At 45.9% G+C, this 27,805-nt stretch overlaps 1 protein-coding gene across 1 annotated transcript in view; it reads right to left on the reverse strand.

The window, feature by feature from the left end:
* Nucleotides 1-27,805, reverse strand: part of RNPEP (arginyl aminopeptidase) — a 100,016-nt gene that overhangs the window by 27,583 nt on the left and 44,628 nt on the right. The window contains exon 6 of the mRNA XM_075333799.1: nt 23,244-23,357. Coding sequence (XP_075189914.1) covers nt 23,244-23,357 — 114 coding nt within the window. The remainder of the gene's footprint in view (nt 1-23,243; nt 23,358-27,805) is intronic.

Below are 27,805 nucleotides of genomic sequence, written 5' to 3' on the forward strand. Positions count from 1 at the left end.
TGACCACATAGATGCAGCGTTTTTGTCAATAATGCATCCAAAAAACGCATGCATTTTAATCGATTTTTTGATGCGTTTTGATGTTTCTTTTCCACGTTTTTGCCCAATGCATTTTTTAAGTCAAATCTATTGACTGGAAGGGCTCAGAAAACGCTGGCAAGAAGGAATTGACATGCTGCATCTTCATGGTCACCACAAAGCAGCCAAAAAAAGCTGCAACGTGCGGACAGCAAAAATGAAATCTCATAGACTTTGCTGGGGAAGGAAATGCATGCAGGCTTTGGGACCAAAACTGCATCCGAAAAACGCGCAAAAAAACACAGCGTGTACACATGAGGCCTTACATTACACATTGGATATTGAGGATCTAAACATTTCAGTAGAAAAGCTTTACTGGTACAAATTGTGCGATCTGTACTGACAGTGTAATGCTATATTCACACAGAATCTGTGTCAGGCCATAACCTGCCTAAACAAGTGCTTAACAAAATGTAAAAAACAATGAACATGTACATTGCAAAGTATAAATTACGGTATTTGCTGTGCAGTATTTTTTTTATTCTTCACTGCTTCAAATGCGCAAAGATGTGAAGCAGTTAAAAGAAATCTGTTGGCAGGTTTTTGCCACCTAATCTGAGAGCAGCATAATGTAGGGGCAGAGATCCTGATTCCTGTGATGGGTCACTTACTGGGCTGCTCAATGTAGTTTTTATAAAATTACTGTTTATTCAGCAGTAGGTTATCGTTAGAGGTCTCCTTGGTGTTCTGCAGGTAGTCCAGCACGTACATGATCTCTGTATAAACCCGCCCACACCAATGATTACAATGTACATAGAAAGCTGCCGATCAGTGTTGTGGATGGGGTTACAGAGTTCCATATTCAGTATAACTGGTAAATCTGTAGCAGAGAAAACAGTAATTTTATCAACGTGACTACAGCGGTGTCAGTTGCTGACATGTTTGTTATCAGGGTCTCTGCCCCTACAGTATGCTGCTCTCAGATGGGGGGAGAAAAAACCTGCCGACAGATTCTCTTTAGAAGAAGTCCATTCTTCAGGCAGCATCCACTCGACAGACCCTCATAGTTATACATACAAACCTATTACAGTATATCACAAGTAAGTACACCCCTCACATTTTTGTAAATATTTTATTATATGTTTTCATGGGACAACACTGAAGATATTACACTTTGATACAATGCATAGTCAGTATACAGCTTGTATAACAGTGTAAATTTGTTGTGATCTCCAAATATCTGCACACACATCCATTAATGTCTAAACCACTGACAAAAGTGAGTACACCCCTAAGTGAAAATGGCCAAATTGTCAATATTTTGTGTGGCCACCATTATTTTCAAGTACTGCCGTAACTCTTGGGCATGGAGTTCACTAGAGCTTCACGGGAGCCACTGGAATCCTCTTCCATCCTCCATGACGACATCACTGAGCTGGTGGATGTTAGAGACCTTGCAGTCATCCACCTGTCATTTGAGGATGCCCCACAGATGTTCAATAGGGTTTAGGTCTGGAGATACCACGGCTAGTCCAGCACCTTTACCCTCGGTTTCTTTAGCAAGGCCTTCTGCTTGGAAGTGTGTTTGGGGGTCATTATGTTGGAATACTGACCTGCATCCCAGTTTCTGAAGAGAGGGGGATCAGGCTCTGCTTCAGTGTGTCACAGTTCATGTTGGCATTCATGGTTCCCTCAATGAAATATAACTCCCCACAGTCACCAGCACTCATGCAGCCCCAAAACATGACACTCCCACCACGTTTTACTGTAAGCATCACAAACTTGTCTGTACACCTTTAGTCTGCTTGTCTTTAGCAAGGTTTAGCAAACTCTGGATATGACACTGAGTACGTGCACTCAAGTTGTTTGTTCAACCATGGTGAGGCCTGTTCTGAGTGGAACTAGTCTTGTTAACACTAGAAGTCCCAGAGAGGGGTCATTTAATATTTCTGCCATTGAAACCCTATGGAGCTTGAAATTCCTGGGACTTCTGGTGTTAAACCACTGTATAGTTTTGCCCACCGTACTTCAGCTGTTTTAGGGTGTTGGCAATGTTCTTATACCCCAGGCAATCTATATGTAGAGTAACAATTGTTTTGTTTTTTTTCAGGTCCGCAGATAATTCTTTGCCATGAGGTGCCATGCTGAACTTCCAGTGAGCAATACGAGAGTGTGTGTGTGATTGACAACTCCAAATTTACCACTCCTGCGCCCCATTCCCACCTGAGACCGTGTAACACTAATGAGTCACATGACACGGGAGAGAAAATGGCTAATTGAGCACAATTTGTACATAGAGCGGTTTAGATATTAATGGTGGTATATTGAGTTAGAGAGCGCACCAAATTTACAGTGTTATACAAGCTGTACACTGACTACTTCACATTGTATTAAAGTAAAATATTGTAAGTGTTCTTCCATAAAAAGATATAATAAAATATTTACAAAAATGTGAGGGGTGTACTCACTTTTGTAATATACTGTATATAAAAAAAGAAAAAGGGCACTGACAAAAAAAAAAACAAAAAAAAAAAAAACGCCAAAGAAAACACTCCAGAAAAAACACCGCCAGTATTTTCTTGGAAGTGTATGGCAGTAGCAAAATTATGCAAGTACAAACAGTGAGCAAATAGCCTAATAATAACAAAAGGATGTTTCAATGGTCAACAAAGACCAAGATTATTAACAAGGGCTGGATTCCAAATTGATGTGAAAAAGCAATAAAAAAAAAGCAAATACAGGCTTATCCAATTTGTGTAAATTTCATCATATGATAAAGTGTGCACTACCCCCACGTGCCTATACACACTCCCGACAGATATTCACTAATGAGATAGCAGAGTGAGTCTTGAGCGATTTTCTCCCAGACCAGGATCAGAAATAACAGTCAGCTGCACTACTTGGTGGTATCAAAAATCCCGCTCAGCAAAATATATGCAAAATCATTACACATTTATGTGCACAGTCCCTTGAGAAAGCCACCAGGCGAAACTTGCGTTAGGTTGCTGGACCTATGAGGGTGGGGTGGGGGGGGGGGACTTTCCTCATCTACCATGGGTAAGCTGATTAATGATTTTGCACATATTTTGCTGAGTGGGATATTGGATGGTCATTTACTTCACTTTATTAGTATCTTGATATATTTATTGGCTGCCCTACCCCACTCAGTAAATGATTTATATAGTCACATATTCACGCTTTGATTGAGAAAGGCTTTCTTCCCCTGGAGTTTGCCTTCCCCCACTAGTGGGATTTATGGCTCATATTTCCTCTGTATAAATGAGACCTATGTAATGTTGTTTACATTTGATTTATTTCTAGACTAATCTTCAATAAAAAAAACCCCTGCTTTTAATGGATGTGTTACTCTAAATGTTCTATAGCTTTGATATTGATCTATGGGAGTAGAATTCCCAATATAATATTGTGGGAGAAACATTAATTTGCCTGGTATTATACAGTCATATGAAAAAGTTTGGGCACCCCTATTAATGTTAACCTTTTTTCTTTATAACAATTTGGGTTTTTGCAACAGCTATTTCAGTTTCATACAGTCATGGACAAAAGTTTTGAGAATGACACCAAAATTATATTTTCACATGATCTGTTGCCCTCTGGTTTTTAATTGTGTTTGTCTGATGTTTACATCACATACAGAAATATAATTGCAATCATATTATGAGTACAAAAAGGTTATATTGACAGTTAGAATGAGTTAATGCAGCAAGTCAATATTTGCAGTGTTGACCCTTCTTCTTCAGGACCTCTGCAATTCTCCCTGGCATGCTCTCAATCAACTTCTGGACCAAATCCTGACTGATAGCTGTCCATTCTTGCATAAGCAATGCTTGCATTTTGCCAGAATTTGTTGGTTTTTGTTTGTCCACCCGTCTCTTGATGATTGCCCACAAGTTCTCAATGGGATTAAGATCTGGGGAGTTTCCAGGCCATGGACCCAAAATCTCTATGTTTTGTTCCATGAGCCATTTAGTGATCACCTTTGCTTTATGGCAAGGTGCTCCATCATGCTGGAAAAGGCATTGTTGGGCGCCAAACTGCTCTTGGACAGTTGGGAGAAGTTGCTCTTGGAGGACATTCTGGTACCATTCTTTATTCATGGCTGTGTGTTTTTAGGCAAGACTGTGAGTGAGCCGATTCCCTTGGCTGAGAAGCAACCCCACACATGAATCGTTTCAGGATGCTTAACAGTTGACATGAGACAAGACTGGTGGTAGCGCTCACCTCTTCTTCTCCTAATAAGCTGTTTTCCAGATGTCCCAAACAATCGAAAAGGGGATTCATCTGAGAAAATGACTTTACCCCAGTCCTCAGCAGTCCACTCCCTGTACCTTTTGCACAATATCAGTCGGTCCCTGATGTTTTTTCTGGAGAGAAGTGGCTTCTTTGCTGCCCTCCTTGAAAACAGGCCTTGCTCAAAGAGTCTCCGCCTCACAGTGTGTGCAGAAGCACTCACACCAGCCTGCTGCCATTGCTGAGCTAGCGCGGCACTGCTGGTAGTCCGATCCCGCAGCTGAAACAGTTTTAAGATACGGTCCTGGCGTTTGTTGGTCCTTCTTGGGCGCCCTGGAGCCTTTTTGGCAACAATGGAAGCTCTCTACTTGAATTTCTTGATGATGCGATAGATTGTTGACTGAGGTGCAATCTTTGTAGCTGCGATACTCTTCCCTGTTAGGCCATTTTTGTGCAGAGCAATGATGGCTGCACGTGTTTCTTTAGAGATAACAATGGTTAACTGAAGAGAAACAATGATACCAAGCACCAGCCTCCTTTTAAAGTGTCCAGTGGTGTCATTCTTACTTAATCATGACTGATTGTTCCATTACCACAGGTGTGGGTGTTGATGAGGACAGGGCTGGCGATCAATCACTAAAACAATGTTAGCTGCTCCTTTTAAGGCAGGAATGCAATGATGTTGAAATGTGTTTTGGGGGTTAAAGTTCATTTTCTTAGCCAATATTGACTTTGCAAGTAATTGCTGTTAAGCTGATCCCTCTTTATGACATTCTGGAGTATATGCAAATTGCCATTAGAAAAACTTAAGCAGTAGACTTTGTAAAAATTAATATTTGTAGCATTCTCAAAACTTTTTGCCATTACTGTATATCTAATAACTGATGGACTGAGTAATATTTCTGGATTGAAATGAGGTTTATTGTACTAACAGAAAATGTGCAATCCGCATTTAAACAAAATTTGACAGGTGCAAAAGTATGGGCACCTCAACATAAAAGTGACATTAATATTTTGTAGATCCTCCTTTTGCAAAAATAACAGCCTCTAGTCGCTTCCTGTAGCTTTTAATGAGTTCCTGGATCCTGGATGAAGGTATATTTGACCATTCCTGTTTACAAAACAATTCCAGTTCAGTTAAGTTTGATGGTCGCCGAGCATGGACAGCACGCTTCACATCATCCCACAGATTTTCAATGATATTCAGGTCTGGGGACTGGGATGGCCATTCCAGAACATTGTAATTGCTCCTCTGCATGAATGCCTGAGTAGATTTGGAGCGGTGTTTTGGATCATTGTCTTGCTGAAATATCCATCCCCTGCGTAACTTCAACTTCGTCACTGATTCTTGCACATTATTGTCAAGAATCTGCTGATACTGAGTGGAATCCATGCCACCCTCAACTTTAACAAGATTCCCGATGCCGGCATTGGCCACATAGCCCCAAAGCATGATGGAACCTCCACCAAATTTTACTGTGGGTAGCAAGTGCTTTTCTTGGAATGCCGAGTTTTTTTGCCTCCATGCAGAACGCCTTTTTGTATGACCAAGCAGCTCAATCTTTGTTTCATCAGTCCACAGGACCTTCTTCCAAAATGTAACTGGCTTGTCCAAATGTGCTTTTGCATACCTCAGGTGACTCGGTTTGTGGCGTGCTTGCAGAAACGCCTGCTTTCGCATCATTCTCCCATACAGCTTCTCCTTGTGCAACGTGCGCTGTATTGTTGACTGATGCACATTGACACCATCTGCAGCAAGATGATGCTGCAGGTCTTTGGAGGTGGTCTGTGGATTGTCCTTGACTGTTCTCACCATTCTTCTTCTCTGCCTTTCTGATATTTTTCTTGGACTTGCTACTTCGGGGCTTAACAAGAACTGTACCTATGTTCTTCCATTTCCTTACTATGTTCCTCACAGTGGAAACTGACAGTTTAAATCTCTGAGACAACTTTTTGTATCCTTCCCCTGAACAACTATGTTGAATAATCTTTGTTTTCAGATCATTTGAGAGTTGTTTTGAGGAGCCCATGATGCCACTCTTCATAGGAGATTCAAATAGGAGAACAACTTGCAAGTGGCCACCTTAAATACCTTTTCTCATGATTGCATACACCTGCCTATGAAGTTCAAAGCTCAATGAGGTTACAAAACCAATTTAGTGCTTCAGTAAGGCTATGTGCGCACGTTGCGTAATTACATGCAGTTACGCTGCGATCTGCAGCGCAGCGTAACTGCATGCGTCCTGCGTCCCCTGCACAATCTATGGAGATTGTGCAGGAGCCGTGCGCACGTGGCGTTTCAGAGCGCAGTGCTTCGGCTGCTGCCCGAAGCGCGCGTTCTAAGAAGTGACATGTCACTTCTTTCCTGCGCTTTGCCTGCAGGTCCCGCTCTGTCTATGGGAAAAGCTGCTGGCAGAGCGCATGGAATCGGCTTTTTTTTTTTTTTCATTACGGACTCTTTCTGCAGCGATTTAAAGCGCACGTGTGCTCTTTACATCGCTGCAGAAATTTCTGCACTGATAGTATGCAACGTGTGCACATAGCCTTAGTCAGTAAAAAGTAGTTAGGAGTGTTCAAATCAAGAAATTGATAAGGGTGCCCATACTTTTGCACCAGTCAAATTTTGTTTAAATGCGGATTGCACATTTTCTGTTAGTAATATTTCTGGATTTGAAATGAGGTTTATTGTACTGAGTCCATCAGTTATTAGATAAATGAAACTGAAATAACTGTTGCAAAAACCCAAATTGTTATAAAGAAAAAAAGGTTAACATTAATTGGGGTGCCCAAACCTTTTCATATGACTGCACCTTCTCTTGCAAGTTTCTGACCCTGAGATATTGGTGCTTGATGAATTGCTTAATATTATATACACACACACACATACACACACACACACATATACACTGTAATCGTACACTTTGATAGTCTGCCAGACCTCCTCCTCCGGGAGCGCAGCCCAGACCCCTCTTGGCCCGACTATTGAGCAGCAGGGATAGAAATGCGATCCTAAGTGCGGCGCGACGCAAAGGCTCGATCTCACACAATAACGCTTCCATATTGATCTTCCCTGACTTCTCTGCGTCTCTCCAGAAAACGAGGGCATCCTTTATTCAAGTGAAAAGACGCCTTAGAGAACACCAGATTTCCTACTCCATGATCTTCCCAGCTCATCTTCGTGTGGTTTATCAAGAGCGTTCCATGTTCTTCACTTCTCCTGCGGAAGCGGATGATTGCATCAGCTCGCTGAAAAGGAAACGCTGATGCGTTGCTGATTCGGGCGACACCCTGGCGATCGTTGCTGGGTCTGCATCGTGGTCTTGGCCCACCTCTCCTTTTCTCTTCCGGAGCGAGGATGGTAATGCGACTCCAGTTTTTGGGGCATGGTGTTTGCAATCGTTGTTGCGACCGATTTTTGATCTCTCACTGTTGGAATCCTGCGTCCCTCGTTATTGAAGGCGAGAAATAATTTTTCCTCCTTTTCTCCTGTTTTTTAGGTGGAGAGGGGCTCGGGATCGCTGTTGCACCCGCTCCCCGTTCTTCGGGCTCCAGATTGCTGATAATGCTGGTGATTATCTGAAGATGCGCTGTTGCAATTGCGACCCTCCGGGCGCTTGAGGGCCCCAAGATGCGACCAATATGGGTCCTCCAATGAGCCAGTTGCCTAACCTCCCCCCGCGTCTGGATAACTGGAGGCGGGCCGGGGCTGCGTTCTCGGATATGACATGGCCTGCGATTATTGCTGAGTTCAGTCTGTGTTCCAGAGTCCCGGATTACCGCCACTTTGGTCGCAGTTGCGACGCTGGCGGGACCCGGATTGAGGTGAAGTCTGACGGGTCTTGGACCGGACCGCTGCTGCGTCACCAAAAGCACCTTCAAGCGGACTTATGTTATCCTGTATTTCTAGGTCTGGTATAGGTCTCCATTTGGGATCGCATTATTTTGTGACACATCTAAGCTCATAATGTTGATTGCTATTGTAGAGTTTTATGAAAGTTTTTTTAGGCTACCACGCATTATAGTATCTCATAACCTAAGGCTACTTGCAACTATCTCTCTGGTTTCCCCCATGCTCCCACTCCCCCCCCTCCTGCTCAACCCCCTTATTCCTGCCCTCACCCCCCCCCCCCCTTTTTTTTTTCTCTCTCTCTCTCCCCTTCTCTCTTGCTCTCCCCTCTTACCCCTATCTCCATACCCCCCTACTCCTTCTTATTTACACATGTTATAGGTTGTATAGCAAGGTAATTGACAAATTTAAGCTGTTGGACTGCAGGAGCCGCTCAAGTCCTTGTTTGAGGACACCCCCGTACCAAATATACTATCTAGCCACGTTGGTTCACCCTAGTCATTGCTAGGGAAAATCTCTCCTGGTCGCACTATTGGACCAGTTCTTGGCAGCAGTGTAAGTGCAGCCGGTTGTTTGCATTCAAGGGTACGTTCACCCAAGTTCTACTGCAGGTTAAGTTTTTGACATACTTCATTTAGTCTAGCAGGTGATCTCTTTCAATGGCCTTAAACTTAATGACATGGAATGTTAGAGGACTGGGTGCAGCCAGGAAAAGGGCGGCAGTATTTGCACATATCAAAAGATCCAAAGCTCAGATCGTATGTTTACAAGAGACCCACTTATTGCCAGAGACCACTAAAGTGCTTCAAAAGCCTTGGGTCCAATGGTCATCCCATTCTGTTCATTCCTCATATTCTAGGGGAGTATCAGTGCTAATTCACAAAACATTGCGCTGGGACCCAGGTAGGCTTATAAAGGATAATGATGGCAGATATGTCTTTATACAAGCTCACATTGATGGGGTAATGATAGTGATTCTAGCCATATACATCCCCCCTGCGATGGGAATTTCGATTCTGTATGAGGCGGCTAAGTTTGCCTCGCAATTCCCACAAGCTCTAGTGCTCTGCATGGGGGACTTTAACTTGATCAATAATCCAGGACTGGATAGATTCAGCGCCCGACAGATGTTGATCTCTCATACGATAAAAACCAGACTGAGCGCATTCCTACAGGAGGTGGGATGGCATGATATGTGGCGGTTCTATCATCCAGCACTGAGAGAGTACACGTTATACTCCCGGGAAAAACTCTTTATCCAGGATTGACTACATCTGTGGGAATGAGAGAGTCTGTGCTCATATACAAATGGTATGCCACTTGCCCAGATCAGTATCAGACCACTCCCCGGTATTTGTCGGCATTAAATGGGAGGGATGTAAATCACACAGAGTGTCACGGAAAATCAACCCTTGGTGGCTTTCACTTTTCGGAACTAATGATAGGATCCCTGACCAAATTATGGTATATACAGAGATGAACTGCATAGAGGAAAAATCACTCGGCCTATTGGGACGCACTTAAAAGCGTATTTGAGGGGATGCTGTCAATCCTCCATCTCATATATTAAGAAACAGGCGGCCAGAGAGGAAGAGGAACTGGCCACTCAAAATAGAACACTAGAACATAGATTTACTTAGGACCCATCTGAGGAAAACAGAGCCCAATGGTTACAAGCTGGGAGGAAATCTCTCTTATATTTACAGGACAAGGCCAAGAGGCATGTCTTCTTCAGGAACCAGAGGTATTTCGAGCAAGGGAACCAATCTAGTAGTCTACTAGCGTTTTTTGGTACACCAGTCCAATAGCAAGTCCTCAGTGGTTGATACCTTTTAATTCCTGGCCTGGAATTCTATAGGAACCTATATGAGTCCAGACTGACCGTGTCGGCAGAGGAAATTGCTGATTACCTGCGAGGTCTGGAATTTCTCAGATTGACTTCGGCTCAGAGATCGGCTCTGGTTGAGCCCATTACTATGGAGGAGATGGTGGAAGCGATGGGGGCACTTAATAAGGTAGGGCGTCTGGTCCTGACGAACTCCCAATTGAAGTATTTAGCAAATATCAGGGGGGTCTGGCTCCAGCCCTCCTGGAAACGGTTAAGGCTTCGTTCCGTAAGGGACGGTTGCCAGACTATATGAGGCAACCATCGTTCTGCTACTGAAACCCGACAAGGATCCATTGGATTGTGGCTCGTACAGGCCGATCTCTTTGCTGAACTCTGACTATAAAATACTTACCAAAATATTAGCAACTAGACTTAACAAGGGGATTTCCTCCATAATACACGAAGACCAGTCGGGATTCATTCCGGGTAGGAGTACCTCGAATAATCTGAGGAGGGCGCAGGTGATCTTACAGATGGGAACCAAGTTAGAGGAGGATTGGGCTCTGATCTCATTGGATGCGGCCAAGGCCTTTGACTCTATAGAATGGCCATACCTGCTGGAGGTGCTGCGGGCATTTAGTTTCAGCAACAATTTCATCAGATGGATTGAGATTATATATAAAGCACCGTCTGCTAACATCCAGGTGGGTGGCGGGGTGTCGAAAACTCTCCCTCTGGGGAGAGGAATCAGACAGGGATGCCCCCTATCCCCTCTCCTGTTTGCCCTGGCCATGGAGCCGTTGGAGATGCGCATTCGGGCGGACCCAATCTACCAAGGAGTGAAGCACCGAAAGGGAGATGAACGCCTGTCTTTGTATGCGGACAACTTGTTATTGTTCTCTTCTAGTCCGGATTCCTCCATTCCTAGGGCTGTGGAGCTTATTGACCGATTCGGGGAGTTTTCGGGCCTTGCAATAAATTGGTCAAAGTCATACCTCCTCTTTTTGTCCCGGGACAGAGAGGAAATGGCGAACACCCACATATGCAGGATTCCAGTGGTGGATCACTTTAAATACCTGGGGATTATACTGACAAAAAGCCCTTCGGAGATGATAGCAAGAAATATCGCCCCTCTTTTATCACATCTCGGGAAGAAATTTAATAGGTGGAGCCAGCTCCCGCTTTAAGTGGCGGAAAGGATTAACCTTCTCAAAATGATAGTACAACCAAAGTGCCTCTACATTACCCAGCATGTATTTGTGCAGATCCCCCGCTCCTTCTTTCGGTCCCTGGACTCCTTAATGATTACCCTTGTCTGGGGCGCCTCTAGATCAAAAGTCCAACTGGCCAAGTTACAGAGGCCCAAAGACCTGGGGGGTATGGCCCTTCCAGATCTTTATTTATACTACCTGGCTGGACAACTGAAATATCTGGGTCAATGGACGCTACCTAGTGTGATTGCCTCTCCGGTGGGATTTTTGGCAGAGTTTATGGGTGTGGATCTCCTATGACCCCTATTGTCTGATTACAAGAGAGCCCCTGAGGGTCGTATACTCCCGATACACAAACTGGGGGCCAGGGTCTGGAAGGAGGCTAAAGCCATCATTGGATTCCATGATGTACCAATTGAGACCCCCTTATGGGGTAACCTGGACCTTCCGCATTTTTGTGGGCTGCCGAGATTTGGTGAATGGAGGAATCGCGGAATAGTTTCCCTAAGCTCAATTGTCCATGATGGTGAACTCCGCCCTTTTGCGCAACTACGAGCGGAATTCAAATTGCCAGAATCCCATGGGTTTCAGTACCTCCAGATCAGGCACGCCTTTTGGGCTCAGTTCTCTGGTCGTGGGGTTAGATTCTCTTCCTTCCCAATCATCGGAATTATTAGATCACAAGGCCTTAGTGGTCTTATCTCCAAACTATACTCTTCTCTCATTCGGGCCAAAGCCATAAATAACCCTCTTTCTGTCCGGGATAGGTGGAGAGCCAGGATTCCTGAAATAGATGATGTAGTTTGGGACGACATCGTCGAATCCCATACTTTGGTCTCTCCTGCAATTAATAACAGACTGATCCAATTATACATAATACACCAGAGTTATAATCACCCCCCAGAGACTAAAAAAGATGAACAACTCAGCGGGGGAGGGTTATCCGAGGTGCGGGAGAGATGGTGCAGATTTCTGGCACATGATATGGGAATGCCGGATCATTCACTCTTATTGGGGTGAGGTTATAGCAGCTCTTTGTTCCATACTTGAAAATCCGGTCCCTATGAGCCCGATTTTGTGCTTATTTGGTGTGGTAGATGTACACTCTTGGTCCCAAGATGAGAACCTATTATTAAAAAAAAGGTCCTGTTTTTGGCCCGGAAGGGTATTCTACTAAATTGGATGAGTATACATCCCCCATCTAGGGCCTCTTGGATTGCACTGGTAAATGCTAGAATACCGCTAGAACAATTTGTATTCAAGTCAAGAGGTTCCTTAAATAAATTTGACAATATCTGGGGCAGATGGTTGGGTTCGCCCTTGACTTGGAGCTCACCCGGTTCCCTGGCTAATAATCTACAAACACTGTTGTCGCCGTAATAATTTTGTTATCATATTGGTGATATGGAAGGGGAATTCTATGGATTATAAAGCTATGTATCTGCAGTGTGATGTGGTCCCCGACACTTAGTTTGCATACTCCTTGTCAATAGGAGTTCTTTACCCCATGTTAGATATAACTTGTGAACAGACACATCTGAAGTATTTATTGTTTCAATGCCAACCTAAAAGAGCAGAAAGTGGATTTAATTATGGATGTTTTATCACTCTAGATATTAATCAATATTTTCCATATCCTGACTGTACAAACTGTTGATTTCTTCTTTGATGTAATGCCATACTTAACTTTCAATAAAACAAGTTTAAAAGAAAAAAAAAAAAGCCTCAATTCTAGGTACATTTGAACACATTTTAAAGGAACTGAGCTGGGAGATTGGAGAAGCAGTCACAGATCTTCTTTGGATGTCGCTTGCGTAAATCTTTTTGTCTCTTCTAATCCCAGAAAGACTCGATGTGAAGATCAGGGCTCTTTGATCATCACGTCCAGAACGCCATGTTTTTGTGTTTTTGGTTTTTTTTTTAACACTAAAGAGAATTACAGTGGATTAAATAAAAAGGTGAATAAAATGTGCAAACAGTTGCAGTCGATTAGCTGCAGCAGGTGGAGACAGCACAGGCCAGTGCCAGAGTCAAATAATCACATTGTAGACACCACAGTGGTAAACAGACTTAGGCCTCTTGCACACGTCAGTATTTTGCATCAGTGTGTCATCAGTATTTGGATGCCAAAAGCAGGAGCGTCTCCAAAACACAGAACAGGTCTCAGTCTTTCAGTTATAGATCTTCTCCGTATGTTCCACTCCTGGTTTTGGCATTGAAACACTGATGAAACACTGATGCAAAATACTAAAGTGTGAAAGAGGCCTTAGCTAGTGTCAAGATCTTGTAAGGGTGGTACCGCATCTCACAACCAGACTGAATAGCAAATGTAGAAATCAGTTCTTCAGCAACATCTGGATATAAAATTCCCACTGATCTAATGGTGTGGTGAAAGCCAAAGCGCGCAATGAAAACAGTCTGCGTATTGCACCCTTGCCCAACTCTAGTTTCGCCTGTTACTTACATTGTGTTTTTAGGGCTGTTGTCCTGCTACAGAATAAATTTGGACACAATTAGTCACCTTCCTGAAGGTACTGCATGTCTGACAAATATTTGCCTTTTGCCTGTATATATCAGCATTGAGGAAAGCAAGAAATGGATATTGTTGAGGACCGTAGACACGAGATACATAATGCTTACATTCCTTGATTTCAGAAAAAAAGGTGTTGGGTTTTGGTCAAGATTAATGTGGTCCTCAATGCTAAGAAATACAGGGGCAGATACCTTCCTGATGGTATGACACCATGGATAAGTGGCTGAATGTTTACGCTTATTCTTTGTCCTGCTGCAAGTGGAACTAATATCATAAAGAATGATCTTCAGTGTAAGGCCTCTTTCACACGTCAGCAATTCTGGTACGTATGTGACAGTTTTTATACGTATCAGAATCACAGACATACGCAGACCCATTATAATCAATGGGTTTGCGCACACATAAGCGATTTCTCACTGACCATGTCTCTGTGTGGCGTACATGCATATCCCATATGTTCTGGACGCAGACATGTCCGTTTTTTTTCTTGCATCACCGATTTCTATGGTGTGATCCGTGAAATATGGTACCAGAAAGACGTACTGTACATGGAGTATAAAAAGCTTCTTATTTTCATAGTCCAGCGACGCTATCTCCACCTGCTCCTCTCTGCTGCTTCCATGCTGGCCAATTATTCTTATGCATATGCTTTATGCACTGCACAGCCGATCCGGAAGTAGCTTCAGCGGTAAGCGATACTGCGGCTGGACACAGCACCTGGGAGACTTCAGCACCACGGACAGCAAGAGCGTGGACAGATGAGTTTACCTTCATGTGCTATCACAGATCACCGATAGCACATGTAGAACCCACGTGTGCCCGCACCGGACAACAGAGACACCCATTAAGCCCTCATCCACCGCACAGCAACCGTTAGGCAAGTGTTATAAAGTGTTTTTTAGGTTGTCACAGCGGCCTGGGCTCTTATATACAGCATGTTAGAATGCTGTATATAAGAGCCCGGTGGTGGTGGCCGCAGCTTATACGCCAAAAAAGTGGTGACAGATTCCCTTTAATTAATGCTAAGCTGGTCCTCTCTCTGTGAGCGTAGGTTGGCACTTTGGGAGGTAAACTAAAACATGTAGGGGGCCATTCATTACTTATATCTTGTTGTATCCTGATGACATTCTACACTGTTTTTTATAAAAAAAGTAAAAACCTTGTTTATTTTTTTTTTTTTATTTATATAGTGTGCTGAACATGGTGTATGTACAGTATATTGGCCACAGAGCTGCAGTCCTTTAATTTTTTTTCTATTCTACTCGAGAATAAAAAAAGCTAATTCAAACATCCATAAGCCTGTTACCATTACACAGAAAAAGACTGATTCTTTCCTCAGATGTCTAGTCAATTCAGGTTTGGTTTGTTTTGTTTTAAACTGAATCAAGCAACTTTATTTATTACCTCTTCAATGCATCAGTTAAAAATAGATGAAGCTCAGCTGGCATTCTGAAGTACACAGTAGGTTTTCACTGTGTGGTCCGTGGTCTACAGACCCTCAAATACAAAGTCTGACCCGTATATCAGAGAATATGGCATGCTCAGTCTCACAGAGAGGTGGATAGGTTTTAAAGGGAACCGGTCACCACTTTATTGGCGTATAAGCTGCGGCCGCCACCACCGGGCTCTTATATACACAGCATGTTAGAATGCTGTATATTAGAGCCCAGGCCTCTGTGACAACATAAAAACACTTTATAATACTTACCTAACGGTCGCTCTACGGTGGATAAGGGCCCGGTGCGAGCGCCTCCCCTTTCGGCAATCTTTGTTCTCCTTCTCCAACTGCGATGCATGAATAGGAATCAAGCCTTAGTCTTAAAGCAGAAAAAACACCAAGTGGAAACCAAACAGCAGAGGTACAAAGAACACTTATCTGAGAGGAGTTCTGGTAGGGAGCAGAGCTGGTTAAAGAATGTCCTTAAAAACACAGGAGCCATTGACCACTGGCAAGTAACAAGAGAAAACTACTCCGTTAAAATAGCCCAACCTGACCCTGATTGCCAGTCCTCCACAGGTGTGTAGCTTTCACTCCACACATCAACTGCACCGCCAGCACTGACCACAAGAGGGAGCCCCAAACTGTAAAACATTCACAACAGCCAAGCATTTAAGTGTACATTCACACCTGCTCCCCCCCCCCCCCCCCATCTACATCAGCCTTTGGGTAAGTTCACACAGTGCGTTTTTCGCGGCGTTTTTGCGCAGTTTTCGGGTGCGTTTTTGCTCAGAAAACTGCATGACTTTGCTTCCCCAGCAAAGTCTATGAGTTCTCATTTTTGCTGTCTGCACACAGCGTTTTTTTTCAGCTGCGTTTTTGCGGTGCCACAAAAACGCAGCATGTCAATTATTCCCGCGTTTTTCACTGCGCTTTTCATCCATTGAGTTCAATGGGATGTTGAAAGACGCAATGAGAAACACAAATAGCTGCGTTTTGGTGCGTTTCTAAGACCAAAAACACAGCTATAAACGCAGGAGGTGGGTAGTAAAGTGACGTGTACAGGAAGAGGATTCCTTCTGTCAGTATATACAGAAGCGTGAATCCTCCCGGTACAGTCACCGCCGCTTCCACCTCCCGTCCTGTGCATGTATGCTGCCGTGCGGCGCCATGTACAGGCAGGAGGTGGAAGCGGCTGCGAAAACAAAAGTGAACAGTAGAAAAAAAAAAAAAAAAGTTATACTCACCTGTCTGCAGGGTCCCGGTGCCATCCCGCTCCCATCTCCTCTCACGGTATCGCCGCTCCGGCTGTGTGCAGACGGCCGGGAAACCTCCGATGGATGCAGGACCTGGCGATGGATCACCTGATGCAGTCACCTGACGCATCAGGTGATCGTAAGTATCGCGGTGACGTGGGCGCCCGGCGGGTATCAGCGGATGCGTCAGGAGACTTCATCCCTGATTACCGGCAGCTGCTGCAGCGATCGGACGGGATCAGACCCCGCTGCAGGAGCTGCCGGTAATCAGCACATAAGTATTATTTTTTTTTTTTTTTTTGCACCGATGCATCAGCTCATTGTATAAACGGCTTTTATACAATCAGCTGCTGTGTGATGTGATTCACGTCCTTGATCCTGACACATCATCTGATCGCTTTGACTTCCAGCAAACCCATCAGATGATATTGGATCCGGATTAGACGGCGCGGGACCCTGACCCAGGATTACTGCGGAGGGGGGGGGTTCTTTATTTCAATAAGGATGGAGTCACTAATTGTGTTGTGTTTTATTTCTAATAAAAATATTTTTCTGTGTGTTGTGTTTTTTTTTTATCTTTACTAGAAATTCATGGTGGCCATGTCTAATATTGGCGTGACACCATGAATTTCGGGCTTTGGGCCAGCTATACAGCTAGCCCTAACCCCATTATTACCCGGCATCAGGGCAGCTGGAAGAGTTGGATACAGCGCCAGAAGATGGCGCTTCTATGAAAGCGCCATTTTCTGGGGTGGCTGCGGGACTGCAATTCACAGCGGGGGTGCCCAGAAAGCATGGGCACCCTGCACTGTGGATTCCAATCCCCAGCTGCCTAGTTGTACCCGGCTGGACTCAAAAATTGGGCGAAGCTCACGTCATTTTTTTTTTTTTTAATTATTTCATGAAATTCATGAAATTTAAAAAAAAAAAAAAAAAAAAAAAAAAAATAAAAAAAAAAAAGGGCTTCCCTATATTTTTGGTTCCCAGCCGGGTACAAATAGGCAGCTGGGGGTTGGGGGCAGCCCGTACCTGCCTGCTGTACCCGGCTAGCATACAAAAATATGGCGAAGCCAACGTCATTTTTTTTTGTTTGGTGGGGGCAAAGAAATCCTGCATACAGTCCTGGAAGGAGGATGCTGAGCCTTGTAGTTCTGCAGCTGTCTGCTCTTCTGCATACACTAGTGGAGAATGAAGAACACATTGAAGAAGGAAATGACATCAGACCTTTTTTTTGTTCACTGATAAAAAACGCATAAAGACGCAGTGAGCAAAAACGCAGCAAAAAACGCACCAAATCGCGGCAAAACGCGTGCGTTTTTTGCCGCTTTTTTTGACGCGGGTGCGTTTTTGTGCAGTTTTTGCCGCAAAAAACAGCGTCAAAAAAACGCAGTGTGTGAACCTAGCCTTTCTCTGGCTATATCAAGCCAGACAAAGAAGACGAAAGGGATTGATAAAGAAGCAGGTGGGAATGTGTAGTACAATGTTTGGCCAAGCCAGGATACACCGAGCACCTGTACTTCATATGACTAGTAATACTGTGCTGATAGATTCCCTTTAACTTCCTTCAATGAGCCTGCCGGCACTCTGCCGAAATGCACAGGAAGTGAGTAATAACAGGGGTCATCAGGTGACTCCGCGCAGTCATGACAACACATTGGTGGCCTATGATCGCATCACAGGGCTGCGGATAGTGGCGGGGAACAGTGTGATCCAAATGAGAGTGCATTTGACAGCACGGTCAGAGTTTGAGAACACAATCTGAGGGGTTAACATGAGCAGGTGGATACCACATGGCTCTCACATGCTGACGAGACATCACAGCGTATGGTGAATGAAATTAGGCAAAGCACTGATTTGAAGAATGATATGAAAGATCTTGAAAAACGTATGTGCTTACGGTGGAACAAGGCATCCCTTGGAGAGTTCTCTCAGTTAAGCTTATTCCTCATGGGCTTTGGGTTAAGATTTTTCTCTCCTTCCCCATGGAGGATGAACCATTTCGTAAAAACTGGGAGAAGGAGTGCAATATATGTTCTAGATCCTTTATGGACCTATTAAGTCTGAATAAAAAAAGTCTGGAAGTAGTAATTGAATCTATTCGCAGTAAATTAATGGAAGAATGAATGCCAACAAACATGGAAGTCCAAGGGTTTGTGCCCACGCTCAGGACTCGCTGCGTTCAGAACGCAGCGAGTCCTGACAAGGGGTTGGGGGGGGGCACGCGTCTCCTCTACAGGAGAACGTAGCTGCTTGTGTGACGCCCTGGCAAAGCCAGGTTGTCACAGAAAGAGTTAATCCTCCTTGGTAATCTGATCTCACACCGGTGCAGCAGGACAAACCACATCCCCCCAGGGTAAGAGAAAAGCAGAGGGGAGGGGCTGGAGCAGAGTGTATGGAGAGACGGACAGAAGAGGAGTCTGGAGTTGTAGCTCCCAGGCTGATAGTGAAGCGTGCTCCGAGAGGGCCGGGGCAGGCTGTGAGTGAGGAAGAGGCCAGAGGTAGCCGGGGCAGGGTAGTGGCCCCCCGGTACCTGGGTGACCCGGATCACTGCAGGGGAGTGTATTCCCCGTTCCCGGCTGAGGAGAAAGAGGAAGAGAGTGGAGAGAAAGGCACCTGGCTGCAGGGAAAGAACAACAGGAGCTGCTGCACCGTGTGTGGGACACTAACACCCCGTACCGAAGGCTGCGGACACCGGCGATTCCTAGTTACCAGTGACTCTGTGTGAACTACTTGTGAGTACGCCCGTGCCCTTGGGCACCGCCCCGCAGCACTGCGCCCTGCTCCCTGCTTACCTCATCACCGGGACAACCAACCCCCCCTACCCACGGAGGGGAGAAATAACAACCAAGCTGCTCCCTGTCACCGCTCCCGGGATCCCCCTAAAGAGCAGCGGTGGTGTCCACCATCACCACAACCGTGGGTGGCGTCACGGACAATCTCCCTTAACAAAACCCCTTTTACTGTGGAGCCTGGGATCACAGACCGGGTCACGCCACCGTGATACCCACAGAAGTGACCTCGTGGCCCGGATCTGAGTACCCCCCCCCCCCCCTGGTCCCCGGGCGACACACTTGTACCCACGATCAGGGTTCAGTGCGCTGCGATCTCTCTTGTGTTCTCCCTACGGAGGATGCATGCGATTCCACAGCAAACAATTGACATGCTGCGGTCTGGAAAGACGTGCCACAGGTCACTGTTTGCTGCGGAAAAAAGAAGCACAGTGGGCACGGAATTTCTAGAAATCCATTCACTGAACTTGTACTGTACGGTTTGGCCACAGCTGACGTATGCTACATCCAAAATGCGGCAAATACTGATCGTGGGCACACACCCTAAGACTGATATTGACAAACAGTTGCTATTGTGGAAAAGAGAAATAAAAGACTCCACTGCAAAAAATTTTTTCAAAGGGATGCCTTGACTTCCAAAACCACACGGTTTACAGATGTCAAATAACAAAACCTCTACATCGGTCATCCTCGGCATCATCCATTTCCTCTATGGAGAAAATTTTCGTGGCAATTGATCCTTCTCCACAATAAGAGGGAAGCAAAAGTGAAATTGTAATTTGAGAAATGAACCTAAGAAAAAGCCCAAATTTAATGTAGGACTAGCAACAGGAATATCCAAATTACAGGTGATTAGCCTTTCTACACGTTTTAGAGGAAGCGCAAATTGAATTACTGAATTACTGTCACCTTTTCTCCCGTATCACAATTTATTTAAAAAAAAACAAAAAAAAAAAAAAAACACACACCTGATACCACTTCACATGGAGGCAAGAACTTGATAGTGATGTCTAAAAAAAAATTTCCTCCATTAAAAAAAATCGGCTTTGAAATATTGAGCTTTTTTGAGACTTGTCACTGAGGAGTTTCGTTAGATACCGAGTGGCATAACCTATGACAACTTAAACAAATCGCAGTGAAATGCCATGCATGAGTTAAAGAAGCTAAGAGATGTGGCCATAAAGCTGACGGATAACAGGGGGTAATGTGGTAGTGTGGCCCTGTTCACTATATGAAAAAGAGGCTTTCCGTCAACTAAGAAACCATGGTTGCTATAAAAGGCTCTCTTGGTCCCCTGTTTTTCAGAAAAAAAAACTAATGTAAATTGTTGACCAAGCATTTCAAGATGGAATCATCAACAAAGTTACCGGAGATGGTCTTGTTCTACCCCCCCCCCCCCCTCCCCAAAAAAAACCAAACACCACACACTAAACTCCCCCTTGGAAGAAGCTATATAGAGAAACACATGTTAGGGTCTGTTCCTGGCTGCCTTGGGCTATTTATTACACTCTAGTCGGTATACTTATACTTGTGGGATCCACTTGGACTTTGTGTATTTATATATTAAAAATCGCCTTTGTACTTATATGAGCTTATACCACCATCTTACAGCTTTTATAAGTGTGTTAGTTATTTGAGCTTTATTTGTGATGTATGGATCGGCGGGGTTACGTCGCAAGTGACGCACATCCGGCATCGTTAGTGATATTGTAGTGTGTAAAACCTACGTGCGATTGCGATTGAACGAAAAACCGTTGATCGCATACACGTCGTTCAATTAGTAAAAAATTGAACGTCCGGTTGTTCAATGTTCCCGAGGCAGCACACATCGCAGTGTGTGACACCCCGGGAACGATGAACAGATCTTACCTGCGTCCCGCCCGCAATGCGGAAGGAAGGAGGTGGGCAGGATGTTTACGTCCCGCTCATTTCCACCCCTCCGCTTCTATTGGCTGGCTACCGTGTGACGCCGAACGTCCCTCCCACTACAGGAAGTGGTTGTTCGCCGCCCACAGCGAGGTCGTATAGAAGGTAAGTGCGCGTGACGGGAATTAATCATTTGTGCGACATGGGCAACAAATTAAACGTGCAGCACATACGATGGGAGCGTGTGCGATTGCATACGAGATCACATGTGTAATTGTAATATGTAAAAGTTTTTCACTATTTCTAGGCATAGCGTGGCACACTGCTACCATCTAGTGGGAAAACATCGTAATTACCTTGTGAAATTTGGCTTTATTTTTACCAGTGGTTATTGTGGTGCTACTTTGCTACGGTCGGTAAGATCAGATGCTCTCCAGTCCTGTTGTGACTGCGCGCGCTCCCGCTGACACAACAAGAGCTGAAGAAGCGAGAGCGCATGCGCTGCCCTCTCAGACACCAAACTGTGTAATGCGGGCTTTAAAAACATGGCGCTATGTGCAGGTGCCAACTCCATGTAACTGAAGAGAGGAATTTTCATACAGCCAAAGAGGGAGGAACAGGCCGCGGTGGGGGCGGGGGTCGAGGGCTAGGGTTGCGGGAATCATGTGCATAACCCGCCCGGACATTATCTGGAGGAGTGCACACGTCAATCAAAAAGTGGATGAATTTTCAAACTTCATAAACTTGGATTTCACAGCTTAAACATTCGAGCTGCCCACTAATGGTATGTACAGCCTGTGCCTGATAGTGCCAGTACTGGCACTGGCTTTACCTTATATACCAAAATCCTGATGTTTGGTTCCCTTTAAAGGGAATGGGCCACGTTTAATTTTTGTATTAATAGTGATTATGGAATCTATTTTTATTCAAAATTAAAATTCATTGTTATTTAATTTTAACTTTTACTCAAACACTGTGGGCTGCCTTCTTTGATTTCCTGTGTGTAACAGTTACCTCAAATCCAACACTCTGTGCATAAGAGATAGTAGTCAGCCTCCGACCCGATCTCTAAGGCCATCTTCAAACTTGCGAGTGACTCGGCGAGTCTCGCATCGGCATCACTCGGCACGGCCGCACACTCTCCGGACGGGAGCGCCTCAGCTGCACAGAAATACATGCAGCCGACCAGCTCCAGTCAGGGGAGAGCGCGTCCATGTCAGGTGATGCCGATGCGAGACTCGCCGAGTCACTCACAAGTGTGAAGCCAGCCTTACACTGTGGCTGCTCCCTGCTGTGACCTGGACACACCCTCTAGGTGTGAGCTTGCCTCGGGCCGCCACACCCCACCTCCTAAAGAGGAAATTCATGGATTGCCATTTTTTGGCAGTCCCATAGTCAGAGTACAGTACAGTACTCCATCTCCAACAGAAAGAATGGAGCATTTCATGGCTAGTCTTTGCTTTTACATGTTACTTTTTGGCATTCATGAGAATATTTCCGAGGAGAAAACTGCAAATCCCATCACACGGCATACACTGACTAGCACCATACTAACATTTACCAATGCCATTTAAATGTCTTTCCAGTAAAGTCTCCTGTACCAGTTTTTAAGTGGAATCTCACCGGGCAGGATAGCCTTTGTTTTCACACAAATCAATGACCTTTGTCTTGGAGAAAGAAAATCTGGTGATCTAGGGACAGGTTCGGCGTTTAAAAAGAGTAACCTCGTGCATCTCAAGAACACTCTTTTAGATGTTGTACTCTGGAGATGCTATGGCCCAGTTCTTTGGCCATTAAAACTGGTCCATGTCAAGGTCTCCCAGACCCTTGCAGTGTTCATTTTAGAAGCCTTCATGACAAGAATTTACTGTTCATTTGTTGCCTACCCTGGGTATCCCACTCTTGACAGGTACTATTGCAATGAGAATAAATATTATTAATTTGTCCCATCAGAGGTTTTCATAATATTATTCTTCAGGATAAATGTATCTGCGAGGTCCATACAATGTACCCTCTCTCTTTGCTCTGCAATTATGTCCTTTCCTAATTCCTTTCTCTTCTGCTATATGCATCATATAATCATACATCTTGAAACCAATGCAATATTAATCTTAACTGCATTCTATGAAAAATATTTTCTTCAATAGGTCAATTAATTGTAGACTTTGTAATGATACGAGTACAATAAATGCTTTTAGAAACGCACCAGGCTCAATTATGACCCTTAGTCTGTTCAATGCATGATCTTCTCCTGATGCATCCATGTGCTGACGAAGAAGGGCTCTTCCAATGGCTGCTTCTAGACAACTGTATGCATTTCCTGTAGAAAACATTGAAGACAATCTTAGGATAAATGGATTTTCTTTCAATCGCTCATATAAGTTCATTCCATAGATAATCTGCTAGCACTCACTGCTTCCTCTTTTGTAGAGAGTGCTAAATCACACAGTACCAATCAATCAAGAGGAGTCTCGTGCACTACCGGTATGTACTAAGACTTCCAGCAAGAAGAGCAAAGAACGGCTTGAGTATACCCTACATATCAGCTGAAACTGTACATAGTAAGCATATAGCCAACAGAACCAACATGTGATCACAGCTAAAAGCATGGGATGAGTCTATGAGACCATCCCCGCACCCCATCAATCTGTAAGTCAAAGTAAATAAAAACAAAAAAACAAAAACCCATGCCCTTTCACAACTTTATTAACCTCCAAAACACCCCTCCAGGTCTGACCACACGAGGTCCCACAATGATTCAGCTCTGCTACATCTGAAGCTCACAGCGAGTGCCATAGAACATTGCCTGAACCTTACAGCGGGCAGTCGAAACTGAGCCACGATCGGCGGTGAGGTCACTCAGGTTAGTTGCTGCCACAGCTGAAGGTTCACATGGTCCTCCATCTGTGACTGCAAATCACCTGAGCAACGTCATCATTGATCGCACGCCTCACTTCAGTCGCTGCCTCAACCTCACAGCGGGCGGTCATGTTCTATGGCCACTTGGTGTGAATTCAGATGTAGTGCTGGAAGCATTGTGGGACCTCAAGGGGATTACATCAGACCTGCAGGGGTGTTTTGGTGTAAATAAAGTGGTGAAAGAGGGTGCTTTTGTCTTTTATAGCAAAGGATTTTTTTGGCGTTTGCGTTTTAGTTTCACTTACAGATTAGTAATGGGAGATCTCAGGCGCCTCCCATTACTAATCAGGGTTTTATGGCAGCTGTGGGCTGCCATTAAATTAATATTAGGCTGGAAACACTTGTGTGTAAAATCGGGCCAAGTTGAATGATAAAAAGTCGGACGATTTCAGTTCACTTTATGATCAGTGTGCAATGCAACTGCAATGCGATCCTGGGATTTTTCTCATGATTGCAGTGCATGTGCAATGTGTGTTTGATGCGTATGGGATCCGTTTTTACTATGTCATCTGCCATTCAGCTCTACTACATGGCCGCTGACAGCAGACACAGACAGAGCCGCGTGATCAGAATGAAGTCGGATGAACGTCACCCGACTTCATTGTCATCCTGCGTCTCTGTGTGGCATGGCCCCTGATTTTCGGTCACCGGTGAAGGTCTCACCGGTGACCGCAAATTCCCTGCGTGACCGCAGTGAGCCTCGCGATCAGTGGTGCAGTCACTGAGGTTACCCGCGGCCACAGCAGAAGTCCTCCACCTGAGATCTGTGGCGGGTAACCTGAGTGACGTCATCGCTGATAGTGCTACTCACTTCAGTCGCTGCGGGGAGCTCACAGAGCGGTCGTGGTCGCAGCATGGGAGATGGAGCACGATGGGAGGTGCGCAGCATGGGGGGATGGAGCACGATGGGAGGTGCACACCTCCCCCCCCAAAACACACACACACACACACACACACACACACACAGCGCTCCACAAACAACACAACACACACACACCACTCTCACACCCCCCACCCAGAACATTTACAGCGCCCTACACAAACACTCGGCATCTACACACAACAACATCTATATATCTATATCTATATCAAAAATCATACATTAACTACACAATAAATTCTAGAATACCCGATGCATTAGAATCGGGCCACCATCTATATATATAATTGCCTTATTCTGTCTGTCTGTCTTGCTCCAAAATTGTGTCCTTACGGTGACACAAAGCTGATTGGCCATGGCCCGCCATAGCCCCCGCCCCCCGCACGGATTGGCCGCTCGCCTCGGCTCCTCCCCCCGCACGGATTGGCCGCTCGCCTCGGCTCCTCCCCCCGCACGGATTGGCCGCTCGCCTCGGCTCCTCCCCCCGCACGGATTGGCCGCTCGCCTCGGCTCCTCCCCCCGCACGGATTGGCCGCTCGCCTCGGATCCGCCCCCCCGCACGGATTTGCCGCGACTCAGACTCACACGCACACTCACACTTTCACACTCACATCAGATCGCATCCACGTCCTGCAGCGGCGGAACACACACACCTCACGCACACATCAGATCGCATCCACGTCCTGCAGCGGCGGAACACACACACCTCACACACACATCAGATCGCATCCACGTCCTGCAGCGGCGGAACACACACACACATAAGAACAGACACACACACACACACACACACACATCAGATCACACTCAAATACTCACAACATCCCGTGATATCGCTTGCTTCTCGGCGGCGATACTGTGCTGTGAGCTTCCAGGACCTGCTGGAGCATCACATGGCCGGAAGCATGTGGTATCTCCGGATGTTGTGAGTGTGTCAGCGCGTATGTGCGATATAGTCAGTGTGTATGCGATCGGATGTGTGTGAGTGTGTGTGTGTGTGTGTGTATGTGATCGGATGTGTGTGAGTGTATGTGAGTGTGTGTGTGTGTGAGTGTATGCGATCAGATCTGTGAGTGTCGGCAGAGGAGCACGGCGTGCAGCACAGCTGCGTGGACCGCCCACCGGTGGGCACAGGGAGAAGTGGGGTGTGTGTGTGTGTGTGTGTGTGTATGCGATCATATGTGTGCGTGTTTACTGTCTGATGTGTGACTGTGGAGCACGATGGGGGGGTGCACAGCATGGGGGATGGAGCACGATGGGGGGTGCGCAGCATGGGGGATGGAGCACGATGGGGAGTGCGCAGCATGGGGGATGGAGCACGATGGGGAGTGCGCAGCATGGGGGATGGAGCACGATGGGGAGTGCGCAGCATGGGGGATGGAGCACGATGGGGAGTGCGCAGCATGGGGGATGGAGCACGATGGGGAGTGCGCAGCATGGGGGATGGAGCACGATGGGGAGTGCGCAGCATGGGGGATGGAGCACGATGGGGAGTGCGCAGCATGGGGGATGGAGCACGATGGGGAGTGCGCAGCATGGGGGATGGAGCACGATGGGGAGTGCGCAGCATGGGGGATGGAGCACGATGGGGAGTGCGCAGCATGGGGGATGGAGCACGATGGGGAGTGCGCAGCATGGGGGATGGAGCACGATGGGGAGTGCGCAGCATGGGGGATGGAGCACGATGGGGAGTGCGCAGCATGGGGGATGGAGCACGATGGGGAGTGCGCAGCATGGGGGATGGAGCACGATGGGGAGTGCGCAGCATGGGGGATGGAGCACGTTTGGGAGTGCGCAGCATGGGGGATGGAGCACGATGGGGAATGCGCAGCATGGGGGATGGAGCACGATGGGGAATGCGCAGCATGGGGGATGGAGCACGACGGGGAATGCGCAGCATGGAGGATGGAGCACAATGGGGAATGCGCAGCATGGGGGATGGAGCACGACGGGGAATGCGCAGCATGGAGGATGGAGCACAATGGGGAGTGGGGATGGAGCACGATGGGGGGTGCACAGCATGGGGGATGGAGCACGATGGGGAATGCGCAGCATGGGGGATGGAGCACAATGGGGAGTGGGGATGGAGCACGATGGGGGGTGCACAGCATGGGGGATGGAGCACGATAGGGGGTGCGCAGCATGGGGGATGGAGCACGATGGGGGGGTGGACCACGATGGGGGGGGGGGTGCACACCTCCCCCCAAAACACACACACACACACACACAGGGAACCACAAACACCACCCTACCCAGACACCCACACACACAGACAACGCCGCTGACACACAACACCCAACACACAAACACTGCGGCACACACAAACATACGCACATACCGCACAACACACACATTGCACAAAACATACCTCCCCCAAAACACACACACACACACACACATACACAAACCGCGCAACACACACACACACACACAACGATACAGACACACAGCGCTCCACAAATAACGACACAACGCAACACACAAACAACACCGCTCTCACCCCCCGCTACACCCAGACAACACCCAGAACATGTACAGCCCCTACACAAACACTTGGTAACTACACACAACATCTATATATAATATATATATATATATATATATATATATAAACAAAAATCATACATTAACTACACAATACGTAAATTCTAGAATACCCGATGCGTAGAATCGGGCCACCTTCTAGTATAATATATATATATATTATATATATATATATATATATATATATTATATTATTATATTTTACACGTCATGAGTGACAGTTGAAGGGGTTATCACCTTCCTGAAAATCCTGGTGCACTAATAAATATTATATATATCAAAGAAAAATACAATTTCAACAACAGAGAATCTTCGGTGCTATTGTGAAGCAGCTGGGGTTTTTTTGCCCACGGTTGAACAAGACACACATGAAAAGGATGTAAGTTGGGCTGCACTTCTTAAGCGGTGTTGAATACAAGAAGCGG

This window comes from Anomaloglossus baeobatrachus, chromosome 2 (genome assembly GCF_048569485.1).
Source record: "Anomaloglossus baeobatrachus isolate aAnoBae1 chromosome 2, aAnoBae1.hap1, whole genome shotgun sequence".
NCBI lineage: Eukaryota > Metazoa > Chordata > Amphibia > Anura > Aromobatidae > Anomaloglossus > Anomaloglossus baeobatrachus.